Source organism: Chelonoidis abingdonii, chromosome 2 (genome assembly GCF_003597395.2).
Source record: "Chelonoidis abingdonii isolate Lonesome George chromosome 2, CheloAbing_2.0, whole genome shotgun sequence".
Taxonomy (NCBI): Eukaryota; Metazoa; Chordata; order Testudines; family Testudinidae; genus Chelonoidis; species Chelonoidis abingdonii.
The window spans coordinates 167,429,448-167,447,066 of NC_133770.1; the positions used below are offsets into that span (position 1 = coordinate 167,429,448).

General features: G+C 54.3%; 1 protein-coding gene across 17 annotated transcripts in view; it reads right to left on the minus strand.

The window, feature by feature from the left end:
* The window catches only part of ANK1 (ankyrin 1), an 80,303-nt gene extending 62,931 nt beyond the window's left edge, over positions 1–17,372 (minus strand). For 8 of the 17 annotated variants that reach the window (XM_075062791.1, XM_032774555.2, XM_032774556.2 and 5 more), the window contains exons 1-2: positions 17,253–17,371; positions 1,314–1,415 (exon numbers count right to left, since the gene is read on the minus strand). In XM_075062791.1, the coding sequence (XP_074918892.1) occupies positions 1,314–1,415; positions 17,253–17,306 (156 nt within the window). In that variant the 5' untranslated portion in view covers positions 17,307–17,371. Of the gene's footprint in view, positions 1–1,313; positions 1,416–5,459; positions 5,866–7,639; positions 7,909–17,252 lie in introns of those variants that run through there. The other 9 variants (XM_075062797.1, XM_075062786.1, XM_032774551.2 and 6 more) reach the window with 4 other exon arrangements.
* Between the last annotated feature and the right edge of the window lie 247 nt (positions 17,373–17,619).

The following is a 17,619-nucleotide window of genomic DNA, read 5'->3' on the forward strand; positions in this document are numbered from 1 at the left end:
TCTGCAGAGTCTGCACGTCAGAGCTCACTCCCCTCTAGCCCAGCCTCTGAGAGCTGCCACTGCAGCCTGAGCCATCCCGCCCCCCGCAGGCGCCTCCCCCTGCTCAGCTGGGGCCTTGCTCTTTAGTAGCTGCCCCGCTGTTGTTGACAATCCCTCTGGGACTGCAGCTCTCACTGCCTGGACAGAGGAGCCGGGCCTGGCAGTGTGAGTGGCTCCACCAGCCCAGCACCTCCAGGGACCCCGAAGGGCCTGGCATTACAGCAACACCCCTCTCCATCTTCATCTAATGTGCTGAGAGCCAGATGACCAAGTGCTGGGGGTGGGGGAGGTCCATCAAAGGCCCTGAGGATGGGCCTCCAGGCCCCCACACTTCACCTGCCACTGCTGATCTGCCGTCTATCTGGTGAGGAGCACTCTGCGCCCCACCCAGCGGCCTCAGCCCCCCATACACCTCAGGGGAGCTACAAGCCACTTTCCCTGCCCGCCAATTCACTCCCCTTGTTACCCAGCAAACACCCTGTGATGTTATTGATATAATCTGGGACCATATAGAACATGGTTGCAACCAAGGTCCTGCAGTGGCACCAAATCTCATGTAAAGGGGATCATATAAGGTGTCTAAGACCAGGTTATGGGTTGCTGGTTATGATTATGCTGTCTGTATGCATGTGTCATTTTTTAGTTGAAGTTATGAATATTGGCTCTATCCTGTCTGTATTTCAAACTTGTGCTGTGCTTCTGGTTAACACCCCAGACAAGTGGATGTTAGCTCTGCCTAGCCTGCTTGATGGCCCATTAAGGACCATCAGCTATACAACTGACCCATTGAGAGGAGGCAGATACCCTTGTAACTCAGCAAAGTATGCAGGGACTTGCCCATGTGACTCCAGACTCCATTTTGCTGTAATTTTCCACAGTAAGGACAAAGAGGTTCTTACACCTGGAAAAAAACTATAAAAGGCTGATGTAATTGATTCCATTTAACCAATTTTAGCTCTCATCTATATCTTTTTCCTTTTATGAATAAACCTTTAGATTTTAGATTCTAAAGGATTGGCAACAGCATGATTTGTGGGTAAGATCTGATTTGTATATTGACCTGGGTCTGGGGCTTGATTCTTTGGGATCGAGAGAACCTTGGGCTATAACTGCCCTCTTTAAGGAATTAGTCCTGAATTGGCACTCTCAGTTGGCTCCTGCCAGAACCGCATTGTCACACACCCCCACTCAGGGGCGGTCATATGTGGGCTAAGAGGGCACACGATTATAGGACCTCAGGGGCTGATACCAGAATCCTAGTGACCTTAACCTACCTGATTGCAGGTGTTAATATCTACCCCATTCCTCAGGTGATCCAAGGCTTTGTCCAGGTTCCCAGATCTCGCAGCCCTCAGAAAGCTGGTTGCAGCATCAGCCTAGGGGAGAAAAGAGAGCACATGAGTCAGCATGTGCCCTGGCTCCTACCAGTCCGATGTCAGGGCAGGGTATCCATTGCAGGGCTAGGGGTATGAGTCATTCCCAGAACTGAGCACACGCTGTAGGGAACAAACTGCACCAGCCAGCTCCAGGGCACCTAGCAGGGACCTTCCGGAAACAGTGGGCTCAATCACCCCATCCCCCCAATTCCTGCTGCCCCTGTTCCACACCAGCACAGGGCCTGTCGCTAGCAGGCACCCTTTTCAGTGCTGGAGCCTGGCTGGGGGTCTGTGGTGAAGCAGAAGAAGCTGTGGCTGAAGTGCCCCCCAGCAAAGCTGCCATTTATATGCAGACCCAGCTCAGGAACACGAGGGAAACGGCTTCTTTCCCCAGTGCTCTCACCCCTCCTGGCTCTCACTGGCGCTGAAAGGCCTGAGCCAGCTGCTGGATGTGCAAGAAAAGGGAGCAGGGCTCTCAGTGCTGCAACAACAGGCAATGCCCCATTCAAACCCTCCACTGTGCCTGTCCCAACCCCGCTTCCCCTCCCAGCCCCTGCCAGCGGGGCAGGCTCTCCCAGCTGTGCTCGGAGGGGATCTCATTGGGTCAATGGAAGGGATGGGAGGAGAGCTCTGTCACGCCCAATGTGTTTGTGCACCTCGCAGAAAGAAGGCCTAGGGTGCTACTGCAGTGCAAACATTCCAGCATCATGACAATCTCGGTGTGAGGCAGTTAAAGAACCAGCCGCCTGACCGGGGCTGCACCTCCCAGCAGCAATGGCTGCACTGTGACCAGGAGAGAAGGGAATGGATGATGCGGCGTCATGAGGGACGCGGTCCCTGGCCACTTCATGGCGAGGCTCCCAAGGCTGGCCTGACACAAAGCTGCTAGGGAGAGATGGAGAAGCTAGTCACAGAGCCAGGCTTTCCACAGCTACAAAGTTTATAACCCAGCCATACCCCTGACCACAGCTGGGCACATCTGTCTGGCCCAGGGTCCTGTTCCCCTGGCCAGGAAAAATCAGTGGGGGAGGGACATGGACTATTTCTCCATTCTTGGCATGGAAATCAGTAAAAAATCCCTTGAAATAGACATGCCACGAATCAACAATGAACCCAAGCTTGCTACAGAGCCCTTCTTCTCCACATCAGACATCTCACCAGTTTATCCAGAACCATTTCCAGCCACTACTGGTCCTGCTTGGCACTGCAGGGCCCCCTCCCAGCTCTGTACACTTGTCTGGAACACAACCCCTGTCCCTGGCCCCCAGCCTGAGCAGGAATGCAATGCCCCTCAGGAAGTGAAGCAGGCACAGCCCCCCGGTGAGACATGGCTAACTGAGACACTTGGGCTATTATTAACCTTGCACTTCCTGTGAAGGGTGATGTTAATATAGTCACGGGTCATAAAACAGGAGGTGACAGAGCACAGGGCGGGGGAAGGGGGGGCAAGGAGAAGCTCTTTGCATGCTGATGCAGACCCTGAGCCTCTGATCATAGCCCCCTAGGAGTGCGTGCTTGGGGCTGCAGCTTGCTGCCGTGTCGGCGTTAGGAAGAAGGGGCGTTAGCTAACATGAGGGAAAGACGAGAGCTGGTTAGCAAGTCAAACCCTTGGCTAGGCCCATCCCCAGGCCACACCTGGCGGCTTCCCTCGATACTAGAACTGCCTGTGGACATTAGGGTGCGTATTATGGCAGCACCCAGGGGTCTGGGCTCTGCACAGATACACAGAGACAGTCCCTGCCCTAAAGAGCTTATGCTGTAAACAGGCCAGACTGGCTGGGTGGAAAGATAACCACTCTTCTGTCGCAGGCCTAGAGAGATTTGCCCAGAATCACATAGGCAATCTATGGCAGAGCCAGGAACCCAGATGGCCAGCGTTCCAGCCCAGAGTTGTAAGCTCACGGCCACCCTTTCTCTACGGACGAACACCTATTGGCAGAGCTGGCCAAGGGCTGGCAGGTCCCAGCCACGGTTCAGTAACATTGTCAAAGCAAATCATGACTTGCTAGCAGCAGAGCAAAGTGAGACTGGGGCGGAGATGCTCAAAGGTTGTGAGAAGTGACTTGGGATGAGCCGGGTCTCTTGGCACAGAAACTATAACAACCGGTGTGGGTTAAACTACAATGTGTGATGGGGCAAGGCCAGATGGCTACAGTAAAGTACTGAGAAACAGGTATGTTAGCCCCAGGCTAAACAAATCCCTAGGACCATGGTAACAAATGGCAGTTGCTCCAGGTTAATCAAGGCACCTGGAGCCAATTAAGATCTTTCTAGAAGGCAGTGGATATAGCTACTTTAATTAGAACACCTGCAGCCAATCAGGGCAGGCTAATCAGGGCACCTGGGTTTAAAAAGGAGCTCACCCCAGTCAGGCGGGAGGAGCCAGAGGAGAGTGCGAGTGAGGAGCTGGGAAGCAAGAGCAGCAGGACTGAGGGGAGAGAGTGTACTTCGGAGGATTTAGGAGACAAGCATTTCAGACATCAGGAGGAGATCCGTGTGAGGAGAAAAGAAGTGTTTGGAGGAGGCCATGGGAAGTAGCCCAGGAGTTGTAGCTGTCATTCAGTGCTTACAGGAGGCACTATAGACAGCTGCAATCCACAGGGCCCTGGGCTGGAACCCGGAGTAGAGGGCGGGCCTGGGTTCCCCCCAAACCTCCCAACTCCTGATCAGACACAGGAGGAGTTGACCCAGACTGTGGGGAAGATCACTGAGGTGAGCAAATCTGCCAAGAGGCGCAGGACCCCCCAAGGTAGAGGAGGAACTTTGTCACAAAAGATAATAAAACCAACTCTGCTCTCTGAAGAAAACCCTTCAAATGGGCCTAGAAGGGACCCCAGTGTCACAGAGCTGAGCTGCTCTGTACTAAAGCAACGGAAGTAATGACAGTAACACACATTGATTGGGCGCTTTGCACCCCGAAGGATCACACAACGCTTCACAAACAGGAACTAGGAATCCAGCTACCACTGAAATGTAGCCACCTCTGGAGTGATGCAGCAGCTGTTTAAGTAACACTATGCAACAACTTGGGATAGGAAGTGAACAATGGATCCAGTTGAAACTATGGGACAAATGCTGAGTGGCAGTAGGTGATGACCCAGGCTGGGACTTGCTCAGGATACCAGAGTTCACACATCCAGGGCCAGATATTCAGGTAAGCATGGCACACGAAGTCTGAGCTCTTAGCAATCTGACCCCTAGAGTCATCTTTCACCAGGTGCCTTGGAACATGCCCGTCAAGTGAGCAAGCCCGCTCAGTGGAAAGGCAGCCACTTCTGCAGCACAGCACCCCTCATGCCAGGCAGGGGCACTGCTCTGTTCTGACCCAGCATGAGGCAGCACGTAATCACCGGTGCCTGGCCCACCTCAGACCGGTCCATGAGCAAAGCTGGGTGCTCCCCTGAGACTGCAAGGCCCTCAGGGCAGGGACGATCCCTTCTGGAACACATGACGCACAGCACGGGTGCTGCTACGCAAGCCAGCAGTACCATGGCTGCAGGCTGAAGCAGTGTCTAGGCTTGGGGCTCCGTTCTTCTCTCTCTGTTGTAGTTGTGGGTTCACTCAGTAGAATGAGGACATGCCAATCACCCAGCTCTCTCTCCACTGCAACTGCAGCCTCCTGGTCCGATAATCCAGTGCCGACTGACCTCTCTGCTCCCACTTCAGGGACATGCAGCCAAGCCCCAGCTATTGCTATCGATCCAATCCCACACGCCAGAGAAACAAGAGTCTGATTATTACTTGGGCAGCCGTCCCATCAAAGCTGCACTGGCTGCCCCCAGTAGCACCCAGCCCACCAGGCTCACCCAGTCCTTGCCACCATTCAGCCCCATGTGCAGCAAGTTCCTCAGCCGCATTTCTTGCAGGAGCCGCTGGACTCAGCACTGGCTAACAACAAGGAAGAGGTGCTGGAGGCAGCGCTACGGTTTCCAATCACAGCAGAGCAGCCTGCTCATGCCAGCGAGCGTGTGCGGTCTGTGTGAACCCCTCTGCCTGCTGACCCCCTCCAGCCCTCCGAGGAAGGCCCAACTCCAAGGGACTGACCTGCTGTTTATGGTGCAGAGTAACGAGGGAGGCATCACGTGGCACTGAGATGCCTTCTGCTTAATCAGGTTTATCCACTGTGATAGACAGGACCCGCAGCCAGACACGTGCCCATGCCGTGCTTGGCAGTGCACAGTTTGCATGCTGAGCCCGGGGTGCTGAGCTGGAGAGCCCACGATTCACAGCAGGGCTGAGCTGAGCATTTTATGTTGCAGCCTCAATGCAGAGGGATTTTCCAGCTCTGGAGCCTGCTAGAAGCCTCCTTTGCTCAGTCAGGAGCAGCGGAAGGGCAGCACCTCAGCTTGCTGTGGGCATTTCAGCCATTGCCCGGAGACCTTGCAGAGAAATCCCCTTGGAAGTGCAGAGCACAGTACAGCTTCCCCGTCCATAACACACAGCGCTGCGATGATTAAAATGAGATAACTTCAGGGCTCCAACAGCCCGTGGCTGCCAAAGCCCGGGCACAGAGCGGAGCAGGGAGGTGGCCAGGAATGCAGCTAGAAAGCAAACAGAAAAGCAAAGCAGAGCTCGCCTGGTGCACAAAGGAGAGGTGTGTTGAATACTCACAGCCATGTCTGGACCAGACCTTCCCTGCCGAACTGCCATAGTCCAGCACTTGAGCTGAAACCCGAACCTGGTCTCCACTCGCCCCCTCCTTAACTAGCTACTCCCCGGCTTTGTGCGAGCCAGTAAGTTACACTGCATTCTGGCTAAAAATACAGACTCCCTCCTTGCTCCAGCGCGGGCCCTGCAGGGCTCGCCAGACGCTAATGGAATTTGTTCATTTTCTCTCCATTATTCTGTCAGTCGGGATATTTACTACTGAGCCTCCTCCAGAAAGCAGCTGGCTGCTGCCCAGGCCAGGGCCTGGGTTGGAGCTGCTGGTGCCCTCCTGAGAATGGCAGAGAGGATGAGCTCAGAAGACATGCCAAGGAGCCTAGCTTTCAATGGGTCAATGCATGCCACCAAGGAGGGGGGCTGCGGTGTCCTTGTGGCCACCAACTGCTGGGGGACAGGGCACTGCAGACCAGGCTGAGGCCAGGGGGAGCCAGGCAAACTGTTGCTTTTCTCCCCACAACCCACATGCATGTCTCAGGGATGCATATCGCATCCTAGGATGTCAGACAGCAGCAGCCAGACAACGCAGGCAGCCTGAGAAGAGGGGACAATTCAGCTTGGATGTGAGCAGCACGGAAACGGATCTGTGATTCTACTGTCTTCTTGGCACTATAGTGCGTCTGTCTGTCACTTCTGGGTGTCTTTTCTTGGAGACTCTCTTCTACATCACTGAGTCACCATGTCAGAGGCCAGAGCAGATGAACTCAGTCATTGAAAAAGTACCAAAGGGATAATAATTTCCAACAAAAGGACCTTCCGCATCATTCTTAAAATAAGGGCAGGCAGGTCGAGAGGAGCTCAGAGTGGTGTGTCTGCCATCAGCCCTGCACACACACACCCCGGCATGTTCACTCACCACTTACACAAGTGCTTGCACGCCCACATGCGCACACGCACTCACTGCCTCCATACACAGAGAAGCCATTTGCATTTTTCTGTCTTCAAACTGTCTGGACTGAGTCTCTGTGCCTTTCTGTCTCCTGGGCAGTTTTCCGGGACAGTTTAGTCCAATGGGAGGAGATTTCTTCCTGGCATTGCCCACTGAACGCAAAGACGAGAGAGATTCGATGGGAGAAGGACCAGACCCAGACTTTGCCGAGGGCTTTGCAACGCCCAGGACACTACTCTTATTCTACCTGCTTTTTGCTGGCGATTTACTCCCCCTTTGTCCCTCCCCGGCACGGGGCTTTCCCTTCAGTCCTAAGCGCTGGGCTCTACCCAGCAGTCCAGCCCAATGCAACCAGGGGTGGCTCTAGGCATTTTGCTGCCCCAAGCATGGCAGTCAGGCTGCCTTCGGTGGCTTGCCTGCGGAGGGTCCACTGGTCCCGCCTGCGGGAGGTCCTCTGAAGCTGCGGAACCAGCAGACCCTCCGCAGGCAAGCCACCAAAGGCAACCTGCCTGCTACCCTCACAGCGACCAGCAGAGCACCCCCCCGAGGCTTGCTGCCCCAAGCACACGCTTGGCATGCTGGGACCTGGAGCCGCCCCTGAATGCAACACACACGTCAGACTCTCGATTTAGACTCACTTTGCACTCGCTGCATCAGCCTTTGTGGAACTCACCCAAATTGAGAGCCACTTTTGAAACACAGGCCCAAGTATCTGCCCAAAGCCCGCGGTGAGCAGCTGGAAGAGCCAGCGGGGGAACCTCAGCCCTGGCGCCTAGTCCTCTGCAGTAACCCCTGCTCTGGGGCACTGCTGGAGCTAGCTGCAAACAGAAAGCTACGAACTTTCTGTAGTTAACAAATACATACGAGAGACTGTTGAAGTCCCTAAACCTGGGCTCAGGCTGGGTTTCCAGGCCCGTGGTCGGAGGATCGATGTCCCAGATCCCTGCTCAGGACACTGGACAGGGACAGAGTCCTGCTTTCATCTCCTCCCCTTCAGTCCCACCCAGGCAGCTCTGCAGAAAGCTGATAAAGGAAGGGAGGTTACTAGTAACTCCACCTTGTTCCATGAAACACAGACACATTTATATCAGCCCAGGGAGCCCACCCAGCCTTTGGAAGCTCTGAGCAGATAATGTTTTCCATGCAAACACCCAGCACTGTGAGTTCAGCCCCCATTGCTAGGGTCCCTGGAGGCTAAGGCTGCTTCAGCAATGTTACCTTAGTCTCTGACCTGGGCAGGTAGGATGTAGTGATCCTAAGGGAAGGCACATGTAGGACACTTGTTACCCCACTCTCCCCGCCTGCTTGTCTGCTGGACTGTATGTGACTTGGGGCAGGGACTGTTTGTACAGGACTGAGCACAAAGTCCCTCCCCCGTCTGCCGGACTGCACTGGCACGGTGCATATCTGCCATATTTATTGGTGGACAGCAGCAGCGGAATAATCATTATAGCTTCCAATTTGCTAAGGACCTTTCCTGTGATGGAGGGGAGATGTGCACATGGAGGATCCAGGGAGATGACCTGGCTAGGAACGTGGCAGAGAAGAGATCCCAAAGTCTGTGACCCGAGTCTCGCCGTCCAGCACATCTATGCACTGTACTCTTCCCAGGCTGGCGGTCCCAGAGAAAGGTGTCTGAGGAATCCACCAAGAGCAATCCCCAGATCCTGCATAATGAAGGGAGAGCAAAAGGAGAGAAGGGAAAGAAGGTCCAGGGCTTCCTCTCCACAGAGTTCCCCAGTGTCCTGCTCAGGAGCCGGCCTCGACAGCTCTGCCAAGGGCAGCACTGACTACTTACACGAGTCGACAGAGAGGGTGCTGGGGAAAGCGCTGGCACCTGCCAGACGGCTCCCAGGAAGCTCCAATACCTAGATCGGTTTTTCTGGCACCTCCCCACGGGTTTTCTTGTATGAACCCAGTGTTTGCTGCTGCAGAGATCCCCAGACCCCTCCACCACCTGTAGTAGAATGGCCTAAGCACAGCAAGCAGCTAGCCAAACCAGCCTCTCCGCCTGGCTCTGTGGGAAGAGATGCACTTATCATGGGCCAAGAGCTGGTGAATTTGCCACTCTGAAAGGGTGTGATGGAGTAGGGGCTGTCGGTGTGGGGAATGGGAGAGCAGGGGATGTCTTTAGGTGAAGGACAGGATCTTTAAGCCTGTAACCTGAGCCAGGCAGGGGGGAGGGGGGTCAGCACCTTTGCCCAGGAAGCGGGACAAAGGGATCGGCTGACGGGAGGAGGGGCAGGTCAGTTTGGGTTTGGGGCTGTGTGGGCGGAATTCAGGGTATCCTAGCTAGGATCCAAGCACCCTGAAAGCCTAGAAGGACTGGATGGAGGGGTCCTGACTGGGCCTGCAAGCTCTGCTGTAGCCTGCGTTCCTGTTGTCCAATAAACCTTCTGTTTTACTGGCTGGCTAAGAGTCACTGTGGAGTCCAGGAAGAGGGGTGCAGGGCCAGACTCCCCCAGACTCCGTGACAAAGGGCCTTTACGCTTTCCCCATATGGCCAGTGATATGCAGCACAGCTGGGGCCTGCACAGAGTGCTCCTGCTTCTGGAGTCCCTCCCCACACAAACAGAGCCACCAGCGAGTCCTGCAGCAGCACCACCAGTTCTGTTCTGGGAACTGAGAAGGAATAAATGGGCTATAGATGTTAATACCATTTAATACTGTTTGATGCTGAACGCAGGGGCGGCTCCAGGCACCACCACACCAAGCACATGCTTGGGGTGGCAAGCCGCAGGGGGCGCTCTGCTGGCGCCACGAGGGCGGCAGGCAGATTGCCTTCAGCGGCTTGCCTGCGGAGGGTCCGCTGGTCCCGCAGCTTTGGAGGACCTCCCACAGGCAAGCCACCGAAGGCAGCGTGCCTGCTGTGCTTGGGGCGGCAAAATGCCTAGAGCCACCCCTGGTTGAATGGTGACTAAGTTAAGAGGGGGAGGGATAGTTTAGTGGTTTGAGCACTGGCCTGCTAAACCCAGGGTTGTGAGTTCAATCCTTGAGGGGGCCACTTAGGAATCTAGGGCAAAAATCAGTACTTGGTCTTGCTAGTAAAGGGAGGGGGCTGGACTTGATGACCTTTCAAGGTCCCTTCCAGTTCTAGGAGATAAGTATCTCTCCAACTATTTTAAATTTTTTTAACCCCTAAACCCTTTTATTCCACCTCAATCAGTACAATTATTATAACAGTTTTCACCCATCTAGTTAAGCCCCTCCCCCTTACCCCAGCATCTCTGTGGTGCATCTTCAGAGATCCTAGCCAGCCCGCAGGGACAGTGGCAATGGACCCACTGCAACTTAGACATCTCCTCTGATGCTAAATATCCCCCAGACACCATTTCTCAGCTTCTAGCCCCATGCCAGCAGACGAGTGACCCATCAAATTGCACACAGCCTTGTCCGCCTCGGGATCCAGGAGCCTGCCGTGACAGCCCCAGACTACTCTGCAACCTAAGAGAATGGGCAGATGCCTCCTCACTCACACGTGGGCTCAGGAGGGGAGCCCTGCAGCTGCCTGTGTGCTAGTCCCGATCCCCCGAGAGGCAGTGGCTGCAGACATGAAATGGGCTCCACTCTCCTAGGAGCATTCAAGGACAATGTTGGCACAAGAACAAATGGGTAAAAACTGGCCACGCAGAAATTCAGGCTGGAAATTGGAAGGAGGTTTCTCCCCGTCAGAGGGCAAGGTTCTGGAGCAGCCTCCCAATAGGAGTGGTGGGCCAAACAACTAGTTTGAAGAGACAGCTGTACGAACGTATGAGTCCGATTGTCTGACAAGTCTCTGTATGATGGAAGGGGCAGGGCTCAGCAGCCCTGGGGCTCACTTTCAGTTTGTCTTATGTTCCTAACAGCTCAAGCATCAGGGCTTCAATCTGGGTCAGGAAAGGGCCCCCCCTCCCAGAAGAGGCTGGTATCCTTCCTCTGGAGCATCAGCAATGGTGACAGGTGGGGCTGGGACATTGGGCAGGGTGGCCCAGGGCTCTGCGGACTGTGGTGGCACCCAGTATTCTCTGTATCTGGTGTTTGGCTGGCTGGTTCTAGTTTACACACTTGGGGTCTCACTGACCCTATGTGTGGGGCTGGGAAGGAATTTCCCCCCAGGTCAGACTGACAGTGACCTTGGGAGGTTTCACCTTCCTCTGCACTATGTGGGTGTGGGTGACTTGCCAGGATTCTACTCTGCAAGTGGGTTTACCTCTTTTAATCATTTCCGTGGCAGGGCGAGGCTCAGGCACTGGGGCACCTTGGTCCCCACTGTTCGCTGCCTGTGGCGCACAGCAGTCTAGTCTACTGTGGACTGTGACACTTCAGTCTCACTTTGGTTGTTGGGTTACTGTGCGGGTGTTGGTGGCCAGTGAAATACAGGAGCTCAGACTAGACGACCTGGTGTCCCTTCTGGCCTTGAACTCTCAGTATGTCTACACTGCGACAAAAACCCTGCACACCAAGTCTGAGCCCAGCTTGGCTAACTCGGGCTTGGGCTGCAAGGCTAAAAATAGCAGTGTAGGGATTTGGGCTGGGCCTGGGCTTAGAGACCCTCCCCCCTTGCAGGGTCTGAGAGCCAGGGCAGTCATGGCCGGGCAGCAGTGTAGACATCTCCTAGGACTCTGCACTCCTTGCTGGCAAGGAAGCACGCAGCAGAGCTGGCTCTATCACAGGGCTTTGCTAAGTGAAGTTTCCCTGGGCTGCTCCCAGGCGGAGAACTTGAAAGCAATTCAACCCAATTAAACCACTAAATGCACGTCTGTCTCTTGAGTTTTACCACTTGTGATAACATTACAGCTTCAAACTCCTGTCTCCTCCACGTCCTTTGGACAGCCATGTGCTCTTATCAGCAAGGTACTTAGCAGCTCCTGTTCAGCGTCCTGCTGACATCTGCTTGCAAATCCACATGTCTGAGGCTCAGGAGCAGCATGTGGCATCCTTTATCTTAGCTAAATCAGACACAAGACAGGGTGTAAAGCTGCTCCCATCACAGACATGAGTCAACCTGGAGGAACCAGGTCAGGACAGTCCACTGCCCCAAACCCACCTTGTCCCTGCCACATAAGCTGCTTGGCAGACAGACTGTGCATGCTAGCGAAGGGCTGGGCCTGTAATGGAGTCACTGATCACAGGGCAGCAGCCCCATGCCAGAGACACGCTGCAGTGCTAAGGGGAAGAGGCAGTTTTGCCTTTGCCTGCACGCAGGTATCCCCACTGCTCAACAGCACCAGGGGTGAGTGATGGCCAGCCACACAGCCAAGCTGATGGAGAGCCAACCCTGCATGCTGCTGGACAGTGCTGGCCTTGGACACAAAGCAGCCAGAGAAGCCTGCCAATGACGTGAAACAAAGCCAGAGGTTCGCAGACTTGGTGTTAGGAACGGAGCAAGGGTAGGAAGGACTCCTGTCCAGTCCCTGGAGACCAGTGCAAGACACTCCCCTCCAGCGCATTAGCCTGTGCTTCATCCCATGCAGTATGGCTCACTGCTGGCACGCAGCTGTGTTGTACATAACACAGACAGAGAAGGCCCCTGCTCCAAGAAGCTGACACCTGCCACTCACTGGAATACTAATTAACATGGGGGTTATGTGGTCCCAGTAGCCGGGGCTTCCACTGCTTCCCTGGGGTATGACTCTGCCATCTGATAGATGGCTCCAGAGAGAAATGATTTTTTGAGGTTCAGCTCTTTCTTCATTTCCATCCAGTGCTCCTAGCTTCACCCTAAACAAATTCTCTCCACGTGTTCACAACCTTCACCACCTGGCCAGTTATCACAGATCCCTTCGGCTGGGTCTATCTGCCTCTGCCCTCCAGATCTCCAACCACTGCCTCTCACAGTGCAGCTCCCCTACTAGTGGAGGGCTGTGCTCTGTCACTCTGCTCAAAGCAGACCTGCAGTGGGGTGAACATGCTGGCAGCACTGGCCTATTGCTCCCTCCTTGGGTTCGAGGGGAGGGGAAGGCTAACGTAGCCATAGTCCCTGTGGTCATTTAGCCAAGTTAGACACAAGCAGCATTTCTAATCTCCATAAATCCATCCCACCTTCTCTCTGACCTCATCATGCTCTTCTGCATGGCCCCTCCCTCCCGCTGTTGCCTTGCTGGTATCAAGGTGCCCAGATCAACAACCGAGTCCTTTCTCACCCGGCTGCTTACGCTGAGAAGCTGCAGCCCCTTAGAACACATGCTGTCAGGTCTAACAGAGAGCCGGTCATGGTTCACCCTCTATGGTCCCCCCGGGGCTCCACACAACCAACTGACACGGCGTGGAACAGGTCCGCCCTTGTCTACACTACACTATGGCAGGTTTTACAGCCTATTCTAACACAATGAAACTTCCCAACACAGACAATCCCCACTCCCCGGGCTCTTGGTGCCTCTGCACAGGCAGCCCAAACAAACAGCATCGTCTTACTTATCACCCTGAAAGCTCCTCCCTGACTGGTGCTCCATTGCTGTCCAGTCCACCAGCTTTCCGAGTGGCATGTCTGCCATCTGGACAGAGCTTCCCAGATGTTGTAGCTGCACCTCCCCCAGGTTGCTATTTTCTGCCCCATGTTTCTAAGCCCTCAGTGGGTCCTTTGTTCTACTATAGCCTCCCGAGTGTCCGCTCCCTGCCCCTGCAAACAGCACTGAGATGATGCTGCTTCGCTCCCCCATCAGGTTCCCTAGTACAGGGGCCCGACACCAAGCTCCTTGGTCCAATCTCAGCACTGTGACCATGGCCTGGCAGACAGTTAGGGTGACCAGATGTCCTGATTTTATAGGGACAGTCCCAATTTTGGGGTCTTATTCTTATTTTTCTTATATATTTTTCACATTTGCTGTCTGGTCACCCTACAGGCACCACCTGTACTAAGGGGCCCAGGAAGAAACAGCATTAACACTGCTGTACAATGTATCCATATTGCACTTCCCCAACTATCGCAAATCATTTGGGGGAGAGAGAGGGGCTGAAGCTTTTCTCAACCTCCAGACATTTTATTTTGCTGCTTTCATTACCTTTCCCCCATTTCTCAGGTTACATGCACCTTCTGTATCTGAAACTTTCTAGCCCCGGATCTCCAGCCCAGGCGTTTATGCCAGCTGAGATGCTTTTTAATTCCCCTTTAATGCCCCAGTTTAACCATTTTACTGGGAAATGGTATTTTGAACTGGCTAAGACACCAGCGTAAGGCAGTGGGGCTGGCTGGGCTGGGACATGAGCGCCGTGGCCTGTCTGATGTTCCACAGCAAGCAAAGGATCACTGCCATCAGCAGCACTTCTCTGGCCCCCAGAACCTTCCCCTTCACAACCAGAGAAAGACGTGTGGCATCAGTTGAATTCCTCTCGCATAGCTCCAGAACCAGAGGCAGCAAGCCAGGGGTGAAGGGGAAAGGGACTGGCACAGGGACCAAGGAAGGCTGCTAGCTGACCCAGCTTGCTGAGGTCTGTGCCAAATAAAACGCTACGAGAGCCTCTCTAGAGTGCACGACCCAGGCTAGCTCCAAGGATTCTGTGTTACTCACCAACACAAGAGAACACCCAAAGCCCCAGATCATCCACTGACCAAATCCACATTGTTCTCAACTATAAAGCGGTTCCATTAATCCTTAGGGCTCCAGGCACCATTTAACAGCCAGTTTGTAGGTCAAGGATTAATGCAAACCACAAGTCCTATAGGGATCAGGGATAAACCTTCCCAACTGTCCTGGGTTACAGGGAGGAAGATCAAAGACAGAGACATGAAGTGATTTGTTCCAGGTCTCTCAGCTGCTTAGTCACAGAGGCAGGAACAGAACTCAGGACTCCTGACTCTCACTCCGCTGTGCTCCCTCTCTCTTGCCAGGGAACACAGACCCTGGCAGGATTGTGAGAGAGGAAACCATATTTCAAATATTTCATTTGGGGGCCAAATTCTCAGGAACTGCTTCTAGTTTGTCACCTCTGTTGTATATGTGCAGTCGCTTGCGACCACAAATAATGACACAGACACTCTTGGTGACTGCCGTGCGGCCTGCCATTCACCGATGCACAGTGCACTCAGTCCCTGCTCAGATCTCTGGTGAGCCATTTAGGGTCTTAAACAGCTGCTGTGGCTGAGGATTAGAAACGCTCCTCAGCTCCCCCGTGTGGGTGGGTCCCACTTGGCTGGCAGCTGCAGCCAGAGCAGCTTTGGGGACACAGAGAGGGAGGGTGCCACAAGGAGCAGTTTGGAGGAAACAGCCTGCGCCGGTGTGTCAAAACCCTTTGATAAGGGTGTAAATCCTGCAGCTCTGAGCAGATTTGTTCCCAGACTACGCCCATGTGACACGAATGGGTTTTCTGAGCAACAGAATTAAGAGTCTGACCTGTTATTCACAAATCACGATCGCCCTGGATCAACAGCTGGGCAGCCAGCACCAGCAGAGGTGTCAATAGAATACCATCCCATGGTGTTTGACCAGGGGAGCCAAGGCTATGAAAGAGTTAACATGGCTGCAGCTCCTGTCAGCATGGGCCATGGCATGCACACCCCAGTGAAACCTGTTGCTCCCTCCTGAGGCTAGCAGGAGCCTCTCACAATTTTGTGCCTCCTGAGCGGGGAATGCTATTTTTATATCACTGGGTTCTGACTTAAGACAAACCTCTAGAGCTTGCTGTTCATGCACTACACCTTATTACAACCTACCAGGGCTTACAGCTGGTTAGAGAGACACAGCAGCAACGTGACTACTTGATTTTTTACCTCTTACTCTCCTAATGCACTTTCTTTCTGGACCATGACAGCAAACAAATATAGCTGAGTTTGTGCAGACGGGGGTGTGCAGAGAACACACCAGGAAAACCCAGTGCACAGAAGGTATGTGACAGATTGCCACTTGCAGGTAAAAAACAGGGACAAATTCTGGGCCTGCCTGGTGCAGCCCAGAGAGTGGGGGCAGCCTTTCCAGCGAAGGGCATGTATGGTGGACCCAGCCTCATCTATCCCAGACACTGCACATGGCTCCCAGCACTGAGGAGAGGGGCTGGGTTCCAGCACCCACCGCCAGTGCCCCAGACCCAAATCTGGTTGCTTCCAAACAGATTCATTCTATGCCCAGGGGAAGGCTTTTAAATGTTGCTTGGGAGCAGCTTCTAATTTCTACAATCTGTTCCCACTCGTTTTTTCTAGCCCTGCTTCAGCAGGACTGATTCACATCTGCTCTGCCTGGATGCAGAGGGCAAAGGCCCTGAGCAGGGAACTGTCTGTTAGAATCTGTACAGCAGTGACTGATCAGTGTGCTAGAACTGCGGGAGAGGCAGGCGCTGTGCTGTGGCTGAGACACAAGGGCTCTGCCAGGGGTTCTCAACCTCTTTCTTTCTGAGCCCCCTCCCAACCTGCTATAAAAACTCCACGGCCCAGTTGTGCCACAACAACTGGTTTTCTGCATATAAAAGCCAGGGCCAGCGTTAAGGAGTAGCAAGCAAGGCAATTGCCCAGGGCCCTATGCCACTGGGGGCACCGTGAAGGCTTCGGCTTCGTCCCCAGGTAGTGGGGCTCAGAGCCGCAAGCTGCAGTACTGTGTGGCGGGGCTTTGGCTTTCTGCCCTGGGCCCTAGCGAGTCTAACGCCAGCCATGCTTGGCAGACCCCCTGAAACCTGCTCGCAGCGCCCTCGGACACCTGGTTGGGAACCACTGCTCTAAGCCATCTAGGGGAGAAGGCCCCAAGTAAGGCTGCCTGCAGCACGGCTCTTAGACAATATCCCCCCTTGCACTGGCAAGAGGAGCTGTGCTAGGACCCTGCGAGAAACGCCTGCGCCTAGTGAAGGAAAGTTGCTGCTAACATGGTTTCAAAGGCATTTGGAGCTTCCTTGGAAACCCCACTCAGTGCGCCTGACCCAGTGCTTTAGGTGGGCAGCAAAGATGACAATGTGGCAGCTGCTGTTTACCATTAGAAAAGAAAACTGGCAGCTAATCTCCCTTCCCCCTCACCTATATCAGCTCAGAATACGCTGGCGTGGAGAGCAGGGATGGTCTTGCTTTTAACTCTCCAGCCTGGAAACAAGGGGCTCAGATCAGTTCCTGGCTGTGACACTGACTCCCTGTGTGACCCTGGCCAAGTCCCCCATCTGTACAATGATCCATCCTGTATCTCTCGTCTGTTTGGTCTGCAAGCTCTCTGGGGCAGGGGCTGTCTCACCACGTGCACACAGCTGCCCAGCACCATGGGGCCCTGATCCCATGCTACCAGTTCTGACAGACACATGCCAGGCAGGATAGGTGAACAGCCTCCCAGCTATTCTTCTCCCAGGAATTGAGCTGCAAGAGCCCCCTGCGGCCCTTTAGAGGCTGCCCAAGTACTCACTCTCCGTAGGTGCAGCAGGTCTGGCATCCCTATTGGTGAAAGGGAAGCTCCCATGTCCGTGCTTGGGGTCTGCACAGATGCACAGCGAGTTCTGCCTCCAAAACAAGTGCCCAAGATCCCAGCAGGCACAGGGCTTTATCAGCAGCGGCAGGCCTCCGCCCTATCACCACTCACACGTGCAGATGCTGAGGGGAGGCTCCTGCCTGGGGACTGGAGATTACAGGGGCTGCCCCATGCCAGGGCCCATGGTAAACAGTGGCTGGGCTCTTCTCCGAGCATTTGAGATGGCAGGGTGTCTGGAACATGCTTTCTAAACACATCTGCAGGCTTGTGAATGGGCTCCGACCTCGGGCACTTGAACCCTGCC